Here is a 14,803-nt window from a genome sequence, read left to right as displayed (position 1 = left end):
ACTTATCTAAACTGTTTCCAGAGCTTTTCAGAGATGGACAACAGCCCTAAAGTGGCCACCAAGGTGGCTATCTTAGGATTCCTTTAGTCCTGAATGTAAGCTCTGTGCTGTGCCTCAGAGGTGAAAAAGAAAATTGCTTTCCATTTATATATATATAGTTCTTAGCACAGTGGGCTCTCAAAGCTAGCTGTAGCTCCTAGGCACTGCTACAGGCAATAATCATTGCTGCATAGATTGGCCTCTTTTCCTTTCCTTGTTCTTAAACAATTATGTGACAGTAGCAAAAAGACTCTATTTGTTACCAAGACACTGGCATCCTGGGCACTGCACTGAAAATAAAATAAAACAAAAATTAAAAAGAAAGTTAAAATTAAAAGCATAAAAATACAGAAAAAAAAATCTGTGCTAAAGTACTTCTAATCTCAGCCCCTACAGATAAACTGGGATAACAGCTTATCTAACTTCCCTTTAGTCAGGTTTGGTTGTTCTTTGGGACCCAAACTTCCATGCTATGTAAATCTCTAGGTTAAAAAGATCATTTTGTAAAATGAATTTCAGTTTAAGATATTAAATAATGCATTTATTTGTCTCTCCATCCTGAAAGAAACATTCATGATGAGGAGTTAGTGATGTCTTACCATCTGCACAGAAACAGAAGCAGAAACAGAACTTCTGAATAGTATTAACCAACCTCTATTTAGCTCAGGCCATGTCAGTTCTGGAGTAAATTAAAGTAAAATGACTCATATTTATGGCTAGGTCTTAAGACTGGCAGCAAAGGCTGAGTAAAGAATCACTACTTTCCATTCTCAATCTACACCCTATTAGCCATGAGGGAATCCTCACCAGAGTCTGCAGCAAGACAACCTGTGCTTATCGTTCATAATGATAAATGCCAGTGATACCCGCTGGAAGTGAAACCTCAGCAGGGACTACGCATCACTAGTAATAACAGAAATAATCAAGCTGTTGTTAAAACCAGACACTCAGACAGCAAATTCAATTTTTTTATTTTGTGTCCAATAACAATGACAGCTACCAGCCACCATGCATTACAATTAGCTCATGCTGCAGGAATGCTATCTGCTCTGGTGCATAATGAGCAAACTGCAAAAGAGAACAGGACCTGGGGAAGAGGTGAAGAACTATTTGGAGAGGTTTTACATATCCTTGCTTGTTGCTAAGGAAACCAGCTCCTCTGTCTGGGAATATTCTGAAAGGCTGCCTCATTCGGCATATAAGCCTTATTTCCTCTCATTTGCAAACAAACAAAATTTAATGGTGTCAAATCAAAATGAAAATGTCCTTGCATTCGGTTTAGGCAAACACAACAGTTGACCACAACAAAGGTTGAACAAAATTCAAGCAAATGCCTTTGGGGCTTTTTTTTTTTTTTTTTTACATACCAGGGCTGGACAGTAGAACTTCGCCTCAGTTACTGGGACGTCTTTCTTGAGTTCCTCTGCTCAAACACTGAACACAGACTGCAGCCATACTTCACTGCAGACTTGCAGTCAGCTCATAGGCACACACACTTCTTCTGCAGCATCCCAATCTAAATAAATGTTCTATTAAATTTTACAATTGCAAAATGTGCTTCCATTCTCAAATCCTTGATCTACAGCAAACATAAGGCAAAAGTCTGCCCTTCTCTCTGCGTTGCAGATCTCTGGTGTACATTTTGAGCACTTCTTTGATTATTAGGCTAGACCCAAAAGCCTTGCTAAAATTCTCCATCCCCTTATATGCTTCCATCTGTGGAAATTTCTACAGTTAACTGTGCACTAAAGTATATAGGCCTATTATGAGCAGCAGGGCTGAAATGGTGCTGGAGATGTCCTCTGCCACTCCACGGTAGCCCTTCTGTCATTTCTGTCAATGATGGGTCTCCACTAGTTCTAGCAATGGGAAGGAGGGTTTCGAGAAAGCATAAAATAATAAGAAAAAATGAAAACTGTCTTTGCTCTAAAGGGCTTACAACATAAACCTCTCAATTATTCAGTGCTAGAAAATTCCACTGAAAGAAGTGGGAGCACTGATCTAATACAGAATTAGCAATAGTGAAGATGTATCACTCTTTTTGACAAAGAAAAGACAGAAACACAAAGATTCTTTATAGACATTGTTTAACATGTTAGAGTGCTCCCTACATTTTAGTGTGACCTCTGCAATTTTCGCAGGGGCTATTTTAAAATCCTATCAACTGCACAATGCTGTTAGAAATCTTTTCTTTCTCTGCTTATTCATGTACATTAACTGATATGAGATTAACACATATTAATTCATTCCAAAAAAATATTTTACTGTGAAATTCTAGAAATACTGTCAGAAATGACATAGATTCTAATTGGTACTGGAGAAGCTGAAAGCTTAAGAAAAAAACAAAAAATGCCTGTCTTAAGACTCCTGCAGTCTACAGATGGTTTTTTCCCCCTCAATATTTGCTCTCTCTTGGTATGAATGCTGAATAATTAAACTAGTCACTTGAAAAAGAACAAAGCCTTTCAATAAAAATGATTCTGCCTCTTAATTTTCAAAATCAAGTATGCTGCAAGGCATGCAGTGGTACTAATTCTGCTATTAATTTAAATTACAGATATTCTGTAAAGCTGAACATTTGTTGAGTATTGGTGCAGTACAATATGATTTAGTGTTTTTAAGACCAGGAATTTCAAAACTTTTAAGCTCCAGTCCTGGCTCTCCCAGGGACTGGCTGAAAAGTCTTGAATACAATATTCCTTTTATTAGCCTCCTGCTGCTGTTCACTAGAGCCCTGCAAAGTCTACTGCTTGAGGTCTAATTCTACAAAAGGACTAATTGCCATAATACCAAGCCTTTCTGTGCCTTCTGGATGCTTGGCTCTTGGAGTGAAATTCAAACATCTGAGTGAATCAGCGACTCCTCCTACAGTCATAGGGGAACAAAATCCACAAAGAGCAAAACATGAGGCAGGAAACTGCCCGCTGGTGGGCTGATAGGAAACCCTGAGGAGATGCATGGATCTTGGAGCTAATCTTAATCACACATTATATAAAATAGTGAGATACTATACAGAAAGCCTGTAACATGCAAAAAAAGAACATACCAAATATCATCAGAACTAAGCCAATTTCTTGCTTTTGCCCCTTCTTTTTGGCTCAGTCAATTCTGAATTCCTTCAGGATTGAGCTCAAGGAAGCACAGTAAGAATGAGAGAAGATATTCCTGAAAAGCAGAGAGCCTGGTGATCATTTCTCAGGCAGTGAACAACATGGGATAAGACCCTCTTGGCTCAAAGCACTCAAGCTTCTCTTATCATGGGAATGTCCAAACTGGAACCAAATCATAAAATTAAGTTAAAAAAGGAGGGTTCCTTCTTTTCTTCCAGTTGCAATTTAAGAAAAAGCAGGACAAGCCTGAAGTCCATCCCCCAGGTTTGCTATAGACATTTCCATAACACGCCTGTCAGAACAAATCTCTAAGGCAGCTAGCAGGAGGAGTGCTTAGTTTTGGATTACAGATGGTCTTAGTCTGAGATATTCAGTGTTGTTAAAATGGAAGCATTTGTAGGCACAGGCAGAAAGACAGTTTTAAGTTTCTGGGCAGCTTAAACATAAAATACTTGAACAAAAACTGATAACATATGTGTAGATCCCATCAGGATCACAGTTTTGGACTTAGTTCTCCTAGTCCAATTGCTACAAACTCTTTTTTGATCCAGCCCTACCATTTCATAAAATGCTGTGAAGTTTTAAAGTCTTACATCAATACTAATGAATGCAGCACTACACTTAGGTGTCTAAAACAGTAGGCTCTGTCCATTCTGTTTCTTTCAAGATATCATAAAAATAAGAGACAGACCTCCTGGGGTGTTTAAGGAGAAGCAGTATCTGCTGGAAAAAACATCATTTATGATTCTGATTATCAAGCATAGATGGGCACCTTAAGTTCAAAATTGTTTCAATAGTGCAGTTGGCAATTACTGCTGGAGAATTAATTTCTTTAGATAATTAGATACTTACAAAATTGAAAGTGTTTTTGTTTATGTAAGCACAAAAAATATAAATGGAATTATGCAAATAAATCTATCATGGACCAGGAGATCTTGTCAGGCTGCTAATGAAGGTAGAAAGCCGCATTCTTTCTTTATAAGGTTCTATAATGATCATGATAACAAACCAATTTTTTTAATGCTGCATACTTCCCTTCCCCCAATCTTTTTTCCTCTCAATATCAGCTTATAGTGACAAATGCTTTCAGCAGGCAAAGAGGATGAAAGAGATTTGAAGATAACACTCGTCAATTATGCTGACACCTAAATGATTAAACTAAGCAAAAATTCAGTATTTCATTGTCAATTTGACTCTGATTCCTACTTAAACAAATTTATGTGCTCTATTAAGGTACATTTTGTCTTTGCTTAAAATCTGTTTCAGAGATGCATTAAAGAGACAATTACCTCTTTTTCCTTACTGGAAGCTGTAAAAGCAAATAATAAAGTATTCCATCAGAAAAATCACCCTTCCTCTGAGACAAACATTTGCTGTTTATGGAATATCCATGTACACTTATTATGAATGGACTCATTAAATCCAGTGTTCAGATAAATACTTGCCTCACGTAACTACATCCTTTTGACAAAGGTGCTACTGTACACAATCAACTGTTCTGCTTTTAGGAAAAAGTAGAGATTTCCTAAGCAATCTGAGCATTCCAACGCTATCTGAACACTGAAACAAACCATAAAAGCAACACATGCTGGTTCTCAAATGTACGAGAAATCCTAAAATCATTACATTCACTGCAGAAATTGCAGGCCATCCAGTTATGCCCAGTACCATCTTAATCTCTCCGGAGATATTATAGTGCAAACTTGTGCCTGGAAGATATTCCAGCTAAACACTATAGGTCTTAGGTTTAATTTTCTCAAAAGATTATCTTCATTACTGATGTAAAACACATGCCACAAAACTTAGTTACTTTTTTTCTTAGAACTGTATGATAAACCAAGCTAACTGCCTTTTAGAACTATAGTCCAAAGAGGAATCTAAACATTATTTTATCCATAAAATTTCTGTTGCACTCTGAAATTATCTGGAACATGTGAAACAGACATACAGTAATGAATCAAAGTAGAAAAATCATGTAGTTTGTTACACTTTCTTCATCTGTGAATGGCAATAAGAGCAGTTACATATCCCAAACCAATACTCATGTACTTATCCAGCTCATGTTTAGGAAGCACTTAAAAATCCTCTAAGCACAGCACTCTTATTATGAAAATAAATACAGACACACAGATATAAAATACTCCATTTCTTCTATTGTGGTAAAATACAAATCATTACTGATTTATCATCAATACATTTATTTTTTTCCATTGAAGCACAATAACTAGGATCAAAAGCTTTCAAACTACCAACATAGAGATAACTACCAAAGAATAAAACACTCACTGATTATGTTAGAGGTGCAATTTATAGAGTATTGTTAGACAAGAATAGAGAAATCATATTTAATTTTGTGTGGTTATGGAAGCAGGCATTCCACAGTATTTTATGTATCATCTGCTATAATGTGCAGAAATGAATAATAACAACACACCCAAACAGTTTGGAAAACGAGTGTATCATTTTTGAGAACAGTCATCTGAAAATGTCCTACAAATTCACCTGAAATGTGCTCTGCATGCCCTGGGCGATAGCTATCGTCTTGACCCTGGCCCCACTCAGTCAAAGGCAACACTTCAAAAACCTCTGCATTACACAGGATCAGACACAAGACCAGTGCAGAAGAAGGGACATAAAGAAGAGCAACAATGATAAGTCTCTGAGTGAAACAAAAGTATTTCTGTGGGTTGACTGTGCTACCACTCCATCAGATATCACATTTTGGCTTGGTTCTGAATATAAACGAAAACAATTCAAATGGCAAATGTTTCTGTAAAATCTTCAGGGACAACCTTCTCTGTAACAGGCTTCTGCCAGATATGGGTCACTCACATTCTCTTCTCGTACAAGGCAGCACTCTTAAAAATAAACAAACACACAAAAAGCTCCCATCCTTCTCTCCAAATGATTTATTGCTGTCAGAGACTAATCTCATTTTAGGTGAGCTCATCTTTTTTTCTGCCTGGAGCCATTTTAACTTAATATTGCTCTCTTTCCAGAACCATGAGAGACTACAGACTCCCTTAGCCATTACAGATGCTGTACTGACATTTTACTTTAGCTGTTTGCTGTAAAAGTCATCAATAACGTTCCACTCATGAAGAAACCTTTTCTAAGAAAAATGGAAACAAATTGCTGGCATTAGATCAAACTTTGACCTCTGCAGCCCAAAGTGGGAAAACTCCAAGGTCTGAACTCCTTGTTGCAGCTCTGAAAGCTTCCAAAAACTCCACCAAGCAGGCAAACTTTCTTATTTTAATAAAACATTTTCCGAGCTTAAGGCTTGTGCTGCCTCCCCCTTCATCCTGCTGCATTAGCTATTCTGCGGGTAGGCACACAGCCTCTGCTCCCATGGGCCTGCCTCTGCTGCAGCCGCTGTCTCTCAGAAGCGGCAGTAAGTGTTGCTGGGTCTTCAGGGAAACAATTTCAGAAATCACCTTTTCATCTCTCTCATTCACATCTGTTCCCTGTTCCCATTCCCAATATTCTTGGCTGCACTCTATTCTGCTGTTGCTATTCTCCTTTATGTCTTTATTTTCTTGTCCCTAGTTATCCATGGCTCATGCACACCCTGCTTATGTGCTACTCTGAAGCTTGATACCCAAGTCTGCATTGGAAGGGAAACTGTAGTCTGAAATACTGACCTTTTCATTGCTATTTTCCAATTATATACAAATTTCTAAAAAGGTTTAAGAGAGATTTTTTAGCCTGGTTTCTGAAGGAAAGATTTGTGTGATTACATTGCCAGATTTCCTCAAATAACCCAACCTCAAAATAACTTTCTGAGCTCGTTGTCTAATTTCTGTCAAGTCTGATGGAGAGATGGAAGCTGCAAAGATGTGATGTTTCTAAAGTTTTGCGCAAATCAGTAGCTTGAAAGAGGAGAGATGCACCCCAGTTAATTTCCTGCACAGTCAGAAGGCTGAAGTACGAGCTAACAGTTACTTGCTCTGTTTAGCCTGCCGCTAGGCAATCAACAGCAATGCCAAAATGCTGTCTCCTGCTCAGTGAGAGGACATGGGAGGGAGCTGAGAGCATGCTAGAAAAAGGGAGCCCAAAGAGATGCTGATTTTGCAGGTGGGCTGATGCCATGAGGCTCATGCAGAGCATATGCATTGTGGGAGGCTGTTGGGAATGTGTGAAGGAAAGAAAAACAGATGCACCAACACAGGACACTAAAACACCTGAAACCAGGCTGACACTGCTGACTGAATAATTCATTTCTTCAGAGTCTCGGTGCATTCAGTGAACCTCTTGCAGTAAATCTGTAGCATAAATAATATGCTTTCCTATACTTTCTTTTTTTATTTTAACATAAATTATATGACATTTTAGAAAGCTGGCTACTTTCCAAATGCCAAGGGATACAGTGGAACATACCCAATTAGAATAATCAGTCCGTATCCTTTTAATGACAGATTCTGAGCATGAATATCACTTAAACCACTAATAGATACAAGGTACTCCTGACACTTTCTAATTCTTGCCCCAGAAGCACTTTTAGACACTGAAGTTAATAATATGACAGAAATCTGTATTGTTTCAGCTAAAACAGTATTTCTGCAGATATTTAGGTTTACCTTCATAGACTCCAGTCAAAATTATAAGGTCTGTGCTTACTAGCAGAAATCAAGAGAAAAAAACCCTCAAAACATAGGATGAAAATTTCATCCCTGATTTTATGGGAACGGAGCCTCAGTGAGCCAAAGTCATATTAATTCCAGGAGAGAGTTTCAACTTCCCAGCATCTGTCTTTCTGCCCTGGGCCTGCCTGAAGATTCAGTGTGATACCAATCTCCAGAGCTTTTGGCTATTTAAGGAACTAAGGGCAAAACCAAGGAGTTATGGGAGCAGAGGAAGCACTTTGCTGCACATGCGCTACAGTAATTCTCCCTGGACCTGTGGGGCTGTGATAGGCCACCCGCCTTCCCTGCCCCAACAACAGCCACGTTTACGTGGGATGTGGGGACTGGGGTTTCCATCCTACCGAATCTACAAGGCCACCAAGCTAGGGAGTTTACCCTCATGATTTCCCCCGTAAGCTACCTCACTTAAAGAATAGATCTGTAGAAAATTCCAAGCTTTTCCTGTATCTTCTTGGCACACCTACCACACACCCATAGAAATGATTATCTAGAAAGATGCATCTGAGTCCACAATGACGAGCCAGCTTGAAGAATTTGTTCTTAGTCAAGTCTTAAGATCTGAGAATAGCTAAACACTTAAAATCACCACAGCAGGAAGTCTAAACTGTAGTCACAATGTTTTCATTTTTAAATAAGAGATAACAATAATGTTTCCAACTGAGAAGGCAGCTGAAAGAACAAATTTCAAGAAAAGACTGATGCTCTAGAGATTTTAGACAAATTCCTTGACTCACATTTTCTAGACATGTAAGAAAAAGGATGCAAGAAACATAGAAACAAAATTAGTATTTGTATCTCTGTGTTGTCTGTACTCAAATGTAATGGCTACTGTGCTACAATACATCTTTAAAACCAGGATTTCTTCAAGATCAAATAGCTGATTTTTCTCCAGAAACATTGCTTAAGTATTTCAAGATGTCTCTTGTGTACTTTATTTATCATAATTTCCACATTATGGATGTACCATTAAACTGATAAATATGGTTTTATAACAACACAGTAGACCCAGATAATGTCATATAATTTGATTTGCACTTAGGTTCAAAGATCCACTATATACAGATAATAAATATGGTACCAGACTGTCAGACAGGAGAAATTAGAAGAGACAGATGACCTTTGTGCAATACTTCATCTCTCTCCCTCTCTCTCTCAGGAATGTATAAATCCGAAGTTATGAAATCAGACACAGTTAGCCACCGTTGATACTGACCAAAGCAACACCAATTTTATTAGAACACAGAATAGCTTATAAAAAAAAAAAAAAGTAATCAGTTGCTCGGTTATAGCTGTGTTTGCTGTGTCTTTGTTTCCCTGAGTGCCTGAGAGAGCATGAACAAAATTGCCAGCAGTCACATTACAGAGACAGGGTGATGGGCTGGACGACCTTGTAAGTCTTGTTCATGTCTCACGTCTGTGCTCTTGACTTGCATCTTAAAAGACTTACATATCAATGCCTTTGCAGAGAACCTGCTTTTCCATTCAAAAGAGTTTCTGTCAAGCCCAGCGATAACTGACTGAAAGACGAAAGCTTTAGCTGACCTGGCATGTTTGTAATTGTAAACCCTACGGGGAAACAACCCCTCCTCTTAGAGTTATTATCTATCTGTCTGAGACACAGTACGAGGAAAGGCGTGTACTAAAGAAACAGACAATCAACGATTTAAACAAACAGAAATCTCCCAAACCGGAAAAGCTGTTTATTCATTTGAAATGCGAGGACCCTCTCACAAGGACAACCCCTTCCCTGCCCCAGCATGCATTGGTCCAACTCTGCCTATGCCCCACTTACTCTGCGTTAATTAAGAGTGACATGACACAGCAGGAAAAGAGACCGGTTCACTGTGAGACCTGCTACTCACTCTCTTACAGTGTAACGGCCCCCCTTCCAGCCGCCCATCGCTGCAGGGAGCTAGTCCAGCCGGGGGCCGCACCGACCACCTCCCCGCTCACTGCGTTCGCCAACACTAACACAGACAGAGCAGGAGATGGTGGAGCATCACCAAGGTAAAGGCAGTACCAGCTGGTTCTGCATCACTGCTAATGGTTCAACTGTGTAAAATCAAAATGTTTCCACGACTGATTTCTTGGTTTACAAATGTTTAGGGAGTTCACATGATGAAGGACAAATTGCAACTGTTGGCTTTAACGTGACATATGAGGGCTCACACTAGTTGTCTCCTGGTTCTCTACATGACCTAACATTTGGAGTATTGACACTGTGAGGACACTGCACTGTGCACAAAACAATAGTGGTGAAGAACATAATCTCCATTTTTCCATAGCTTGACATCTCCAAGCACAGGGTTTGTTGGTTTGTAATTTTCAACATATTTTAGATCAAAAAAGCAACTAACTTTCTCCTTTACTGTTCAAGCTCAAAATTAAAATACAACCAATAGGCTTCATCAGCAAAGGCAATGTGAGCAGCTGAAGAAATGAGTAACAGATGGAAATACCTGCTTGCTGTGCAGTCTGTGGTATTTGTTGACTCCGCTGTACATTGTACTGAACTGAGGCAATGGGTCTGTACTGCTGAGTTGTTGAGGTAGGGTACTGACCAGATGTGTAATAATACACTGGCATCTGTGAAGACAGAGAACATCAACTAACTACACACTCTAAAACCCAAAGATTTACCAAAAAAAAAAAAAAAAAAAAGGGAGTAGTAGGAGTAAATTAAAAAAAAAAAGGAAGTAAAGCATCTTAGCAGTAACAATAATCAAAAGCAGAGATTTGGATTGTGTCTTTTCAGGTACTGCTGCTTGGTTGCAGTTTTGCTAGGCTGTCAGTACCCCAAATTCACACCAAGCACAGATGGCCCCCTGGGGCAGCATGGTTATGGCACAGAGTGGCCTGGAGTCAAACTATGTAGGGGTGAGAGAGAGGGAAAGATGGAATGCAAATGCCTATATACCTGTAAAAAACTACCGCTAAATTCCCACCTTGTTTTACTGCTACATCCTTACATGAACATTTCCCTGTAAAGACTCTCACTCTTGGCATGAATATATTGAGGTTCTAAAAACAATCACAGTCGTCGTCTTGCAGGAACTGAGGGTAAGACATTGAGTCAACAAGTTTTGCTAGCTGAGCTTTTCTTTCCTATTATTTTTATTATTATTATTATAGAACAGTGTGTACTACATCACCTTATCACATAGGTGAACGTGGAAGTTTGAGGATGACTGAAGCTAGAGATTTTTGCTATACATGCTGTATCACCATTACTGAGACATTTGAGCTAAATAGTTTTTAGCTGACCCTTAGCAAGTTCAAAGCACTCAAAATTTTTCATTTTCAGCTGCAGTGATTCTGCAGGCAGCTGATACAGTTTGGCAGCATATGGTATCAGCAAACTCTAGAGGGACACAGATTTGAAATAACGTTTTTAAAGAATGTTGTTCTTCTCACAACCTGTCAGCAGGTCCCAAATCAGTCAGCATTTCTTTATAAATCATACAACAACTATTTTCTTCATGTGTAGCACTTAGCCTACTTAGACATATGCACAAAATCACATAAAATTCTTTTGTTCAATTTGATTACTCACAAAGGAAAGTCTTAGTGAATTAAAGGTAACTGCATCCATTTGTATACAAGTAGGACATCATGACAAACATCAGAAATTCTCCTAGAGGTGATATCAGGTAGGTATGGATGTGAAAAACTAGGTGAGAAGACAGTATGGAAGGTGATTTGGATAAGCAGAAGACTACTGAATGGATAATGGTGAGGAATGAAGAATCAGAATCAACAAAACTGGATTAGGTGATGCCCATGAAGAGAAAACCCCACACAGACTGAGAACTGTCAGTCAACATCAACTATCAATCAAGAGGTTGAATACCCATTTATTCTTCAAGGCCTATTCATTTCCTCTTGAATCAATGCAAATCACATAGTTTTTTTTTTTTTTTCCTCCAGATAGTATCAGCTAGATTCAAACAAACAGCAGAAAGACAAGAGCATTTTGATCAGAAAATGTTGTAAGCTATCCCCTTCCAGACAATACCAAGGGACACCTAACATCTACAGCCTACTCTTGAATCACTTGCTTTGTTATAGACTACGGTAACAAAAGCAAAATGCCTTGTATAAAACAGACAAAAAGCATGATAAATATTTGTTCTCTGGAGAGAAAAGTCTCCAGGTGTTAAGAAAGTTTACTCAGAAATTTAGGGTGTAAAATTATGGTTTAAATATAATAGTAATGTAAAAGAGGGATCAGGTAAATTTAGTGAGATAAACTGATGCCGTGTAAACCTGACTGTGACTGGGTCTCCTACCAACGCGACTCTACAATAGGAGACCTAAAAGAGGTGAGAGGGTTCAGCCTAAGTAAAGTCAATGCAAATAGCTGATCCTGTCTTGGAGCAAGGGAACAGATTAGACTCTCTCTCAAGTATTCTTTATTTTCTATTACAATCTACAAATTAAAGAATATTAAACCCCTGTGGGACGACTCTAATTTCTTCTGGCTGCAGCTTAATCTCACTTAGCGGATTTAAATTTATTTGATTTACCCTCAACTTCCTTGTTTTCCTTGCTAGACAAGCCCGTAAATGTTTGAAAATACATAAGCATATGAGAACAATATGAATTATTTCTTGTGGAAAGAGTCTGTATGCATAAACTTTAAAACATAGCCTAAAGAGCATAGGTTTTGAACTGAGGTTTGTAGTCAAACAAGTTTAGCTCAAAAACACACACGTACATTGAAACTTTCAGAATAATTTTTAAACAAGTGTTTACCTATTTTCATCACACAGATTGATACTTTATCTAGACTTAGTCACGGGGTTTTCTCTCTTTCTCTCATCTTCTAAATTCACTGGAACATAATATATTTGTTATATACCCCATTAGTAGCTTATCAGGGTGCAATCTATCAGCCTGAAAAATGTCTTTAGCAGTAGGAGTATTAGGTAGAAATTAATTTAATTTAGAATGATTAATGGATGAATTTGCTAGTAATCATGCACACATGACTTTCAAAGAGGAGATTTTTTTAAGAGATCAGACATTAAAAGAATGGCTTGGTGTAAAATATAGACATGGATAAAATAGATCTTTGGTGGCTGAGGGTTCGGGAAGGATCTATTTTCATTTATCTTGAGTACATCTCTACTTCAGTAGCTGAAACGTGCTATTTGCCTTGTATGATATTACTTTAGTGAACAGTGGAATTAGAAGGATCAGAGATAACAAGTATTGCTTACATCATCTGCTCTGACCCTCTTGAATTTTTTAGTTTCTCATTACATCTGTTTTAGTTACTAATACCTTTGCTTACGTGCTCTTCAACAAAAAACAATACATTTCTGTAGCAGCCTACTGAAATGCCAAATTATATTTGAATTGCTTTCCCATGTGAATGTACAGTCTAACCTAGGATCTTTTGCTAATGTAACATATCTTATTTACAGAACTGGGAATTTTGCACTGCACTAACAAGCATGCCAACATAGCTGTATGGTTATACTAACAAAAATGCCCTTCTGAGATCATACCTATATGCCACCGCCTTTAGGCTAAATACATTACTTCTTGATCTTAATCTTTGACAGGGTCAAAAATCGCCCCTTTTTAATAATTACCCTGAAAATATTTGACAGATGACTCTTTCCCCTTGGATATTCTTATTTTGAAGATGAATCTCCTCTTTGTAGGCTGAGCGCTCCAATGCACCTCTATGTTTTTCTCTCATATACAGCATTTTATTTATCTTAAACTATAACAGAGCTGGGGACATCACTTCTGAGACACTTATGAAATGGTGTGAACTGGCATTACTTTTTTCTCCTTTTACATGTTTTGTCTCTAGATAATGAGCAAAGACTCAATACAGCATCCGTTTTTAGTTACTTTCTGTCCACACACAGTCAAAATCCATTATTAGCTAGTGTCTCCCTCAGGCTGCTCTCCACGAGCTTCCCTTAAGTTTGTAGGTATGTTGCTTATTTCCTCACAGTAGGAATAGGATTTCACCCATCTTTCAGACTCATTTTACTTTCCTAACATATTTCCCTATCAATTTACAGCTTGATTCTGTCATGACAGTGGTATTCTACCTTCCCTTAATGTTGTTGACAAATCCAGTCAGGTTTGCATTAGTACCTTCATCTAGATTATCAGTGAGGCTATCACTATTGTTAACGGCAGCTACAGTTGCATAATAGACAATGAAGATAACAGAATCTACAATGATATATAGACAAATTGAGACACCATTTCTTCCCAGGATCCTCATGGTCTGGGCTCAGCCTTACTTCAGTCTTCCCCACCACCCCAATCCTCTGTAACAATTAAAAAAAAATAGCGGCCTGCACACAAGATCTGCAGGCATGTCCTTCAATATAATGTTGAGATCACCAAGGAAAGATCCATGTAAATGCAGGATTTCCACCTCCAAATGGACTCCCCAACCTCATTCATAACAAATCTCCTACAGAAGACACACTACGAATAAAGATTTTGTCTTATCGTAGCTATGGACTCTTCGGGAGGGTTCTGCAAAGAACCAGCTGAAGTCAATGAAGACACAAAATTATTTCAGCTGAAAAATCCCTCAACACATATATTATTTTCCCAGCCTCTCAAAGAATTTATGCAGTCTTGTTTCTGGACGCCATTTTGCCAGCACAGCTTCCACAAAGAATGAGTCATACATGAAAGTAACTTTTAAGGGTGCGTATGCTTTCCCATTTACACAGTACTTTCAGTTTTCTCGTTTCTTCTCGTGAGGAGGCAAAAGCAACCATTTGGCCTTCAGTCAAGCACTGGTGAGAGAATGTTGCCAGCAACAAATCTGGACCTTTATGGAAGTGCTTTAGGCCCATGAGTACTACAGAAGAGCCATAAGAAAGAGAAGAAAATTGAGCAGCTGGGCAAGATGTACGTCTTTGTACTAACAAACAAAGAAGGACTGGTGGAAGATGTGAAGGTTGGGGGCTGCCTTGGCTGCAGTGACCATGAGATGGTGGAGTTCAGGATCCTGCAAGGAGG

The 14,803-nt window shown here is 38.4% G+C and overlaps 1 protein-coding gene across 1 annotated transcript in view; it reads right to left on the bottom strand.

Moving 5' to 3' along the window:
* Nucleotides 1-14,803, bottom strand: part of ARPP21 (cAMP regulated phosphoprotein 21) — a 147,448-nt gene that overhangs the window by 29,869 nt on the left and 102,776 nt on the right. The window contains exon 19 of the mRNA XM_026081051.1: nucleotides 10,255-10,381. Coding sequence (XP_025936836.1) covers nucleotides 10,255-10,381 — 127 coding nt within the window. The remainder of the gene's footprint in view (nucleotides 1-10,254; nucleotides 10,382-14,803) is intronic.

Source organism: Apteryx rowi, unplaced genomic scaffold (genome assembly GCF_003343035.1).
Source record: "Apteryx rowi isolate R43461 unplaced genomic scaffold, aptRow1 scaffold_536, whole genome shotgun sequence".
In the NCBI taxonomy this organism is placed as follows: domain Eukaryota; kingdom Metazoa; phylum Chordata; class Aves; order Apterygiformes; family Apterygidae; genus Apteryx; species Apteryx rowi.
The sequence above is the reverse complement of the archived record's forward strand: the minus strand, read 5'-3'. Positions and strand labels throughout refer to the sequence as shown.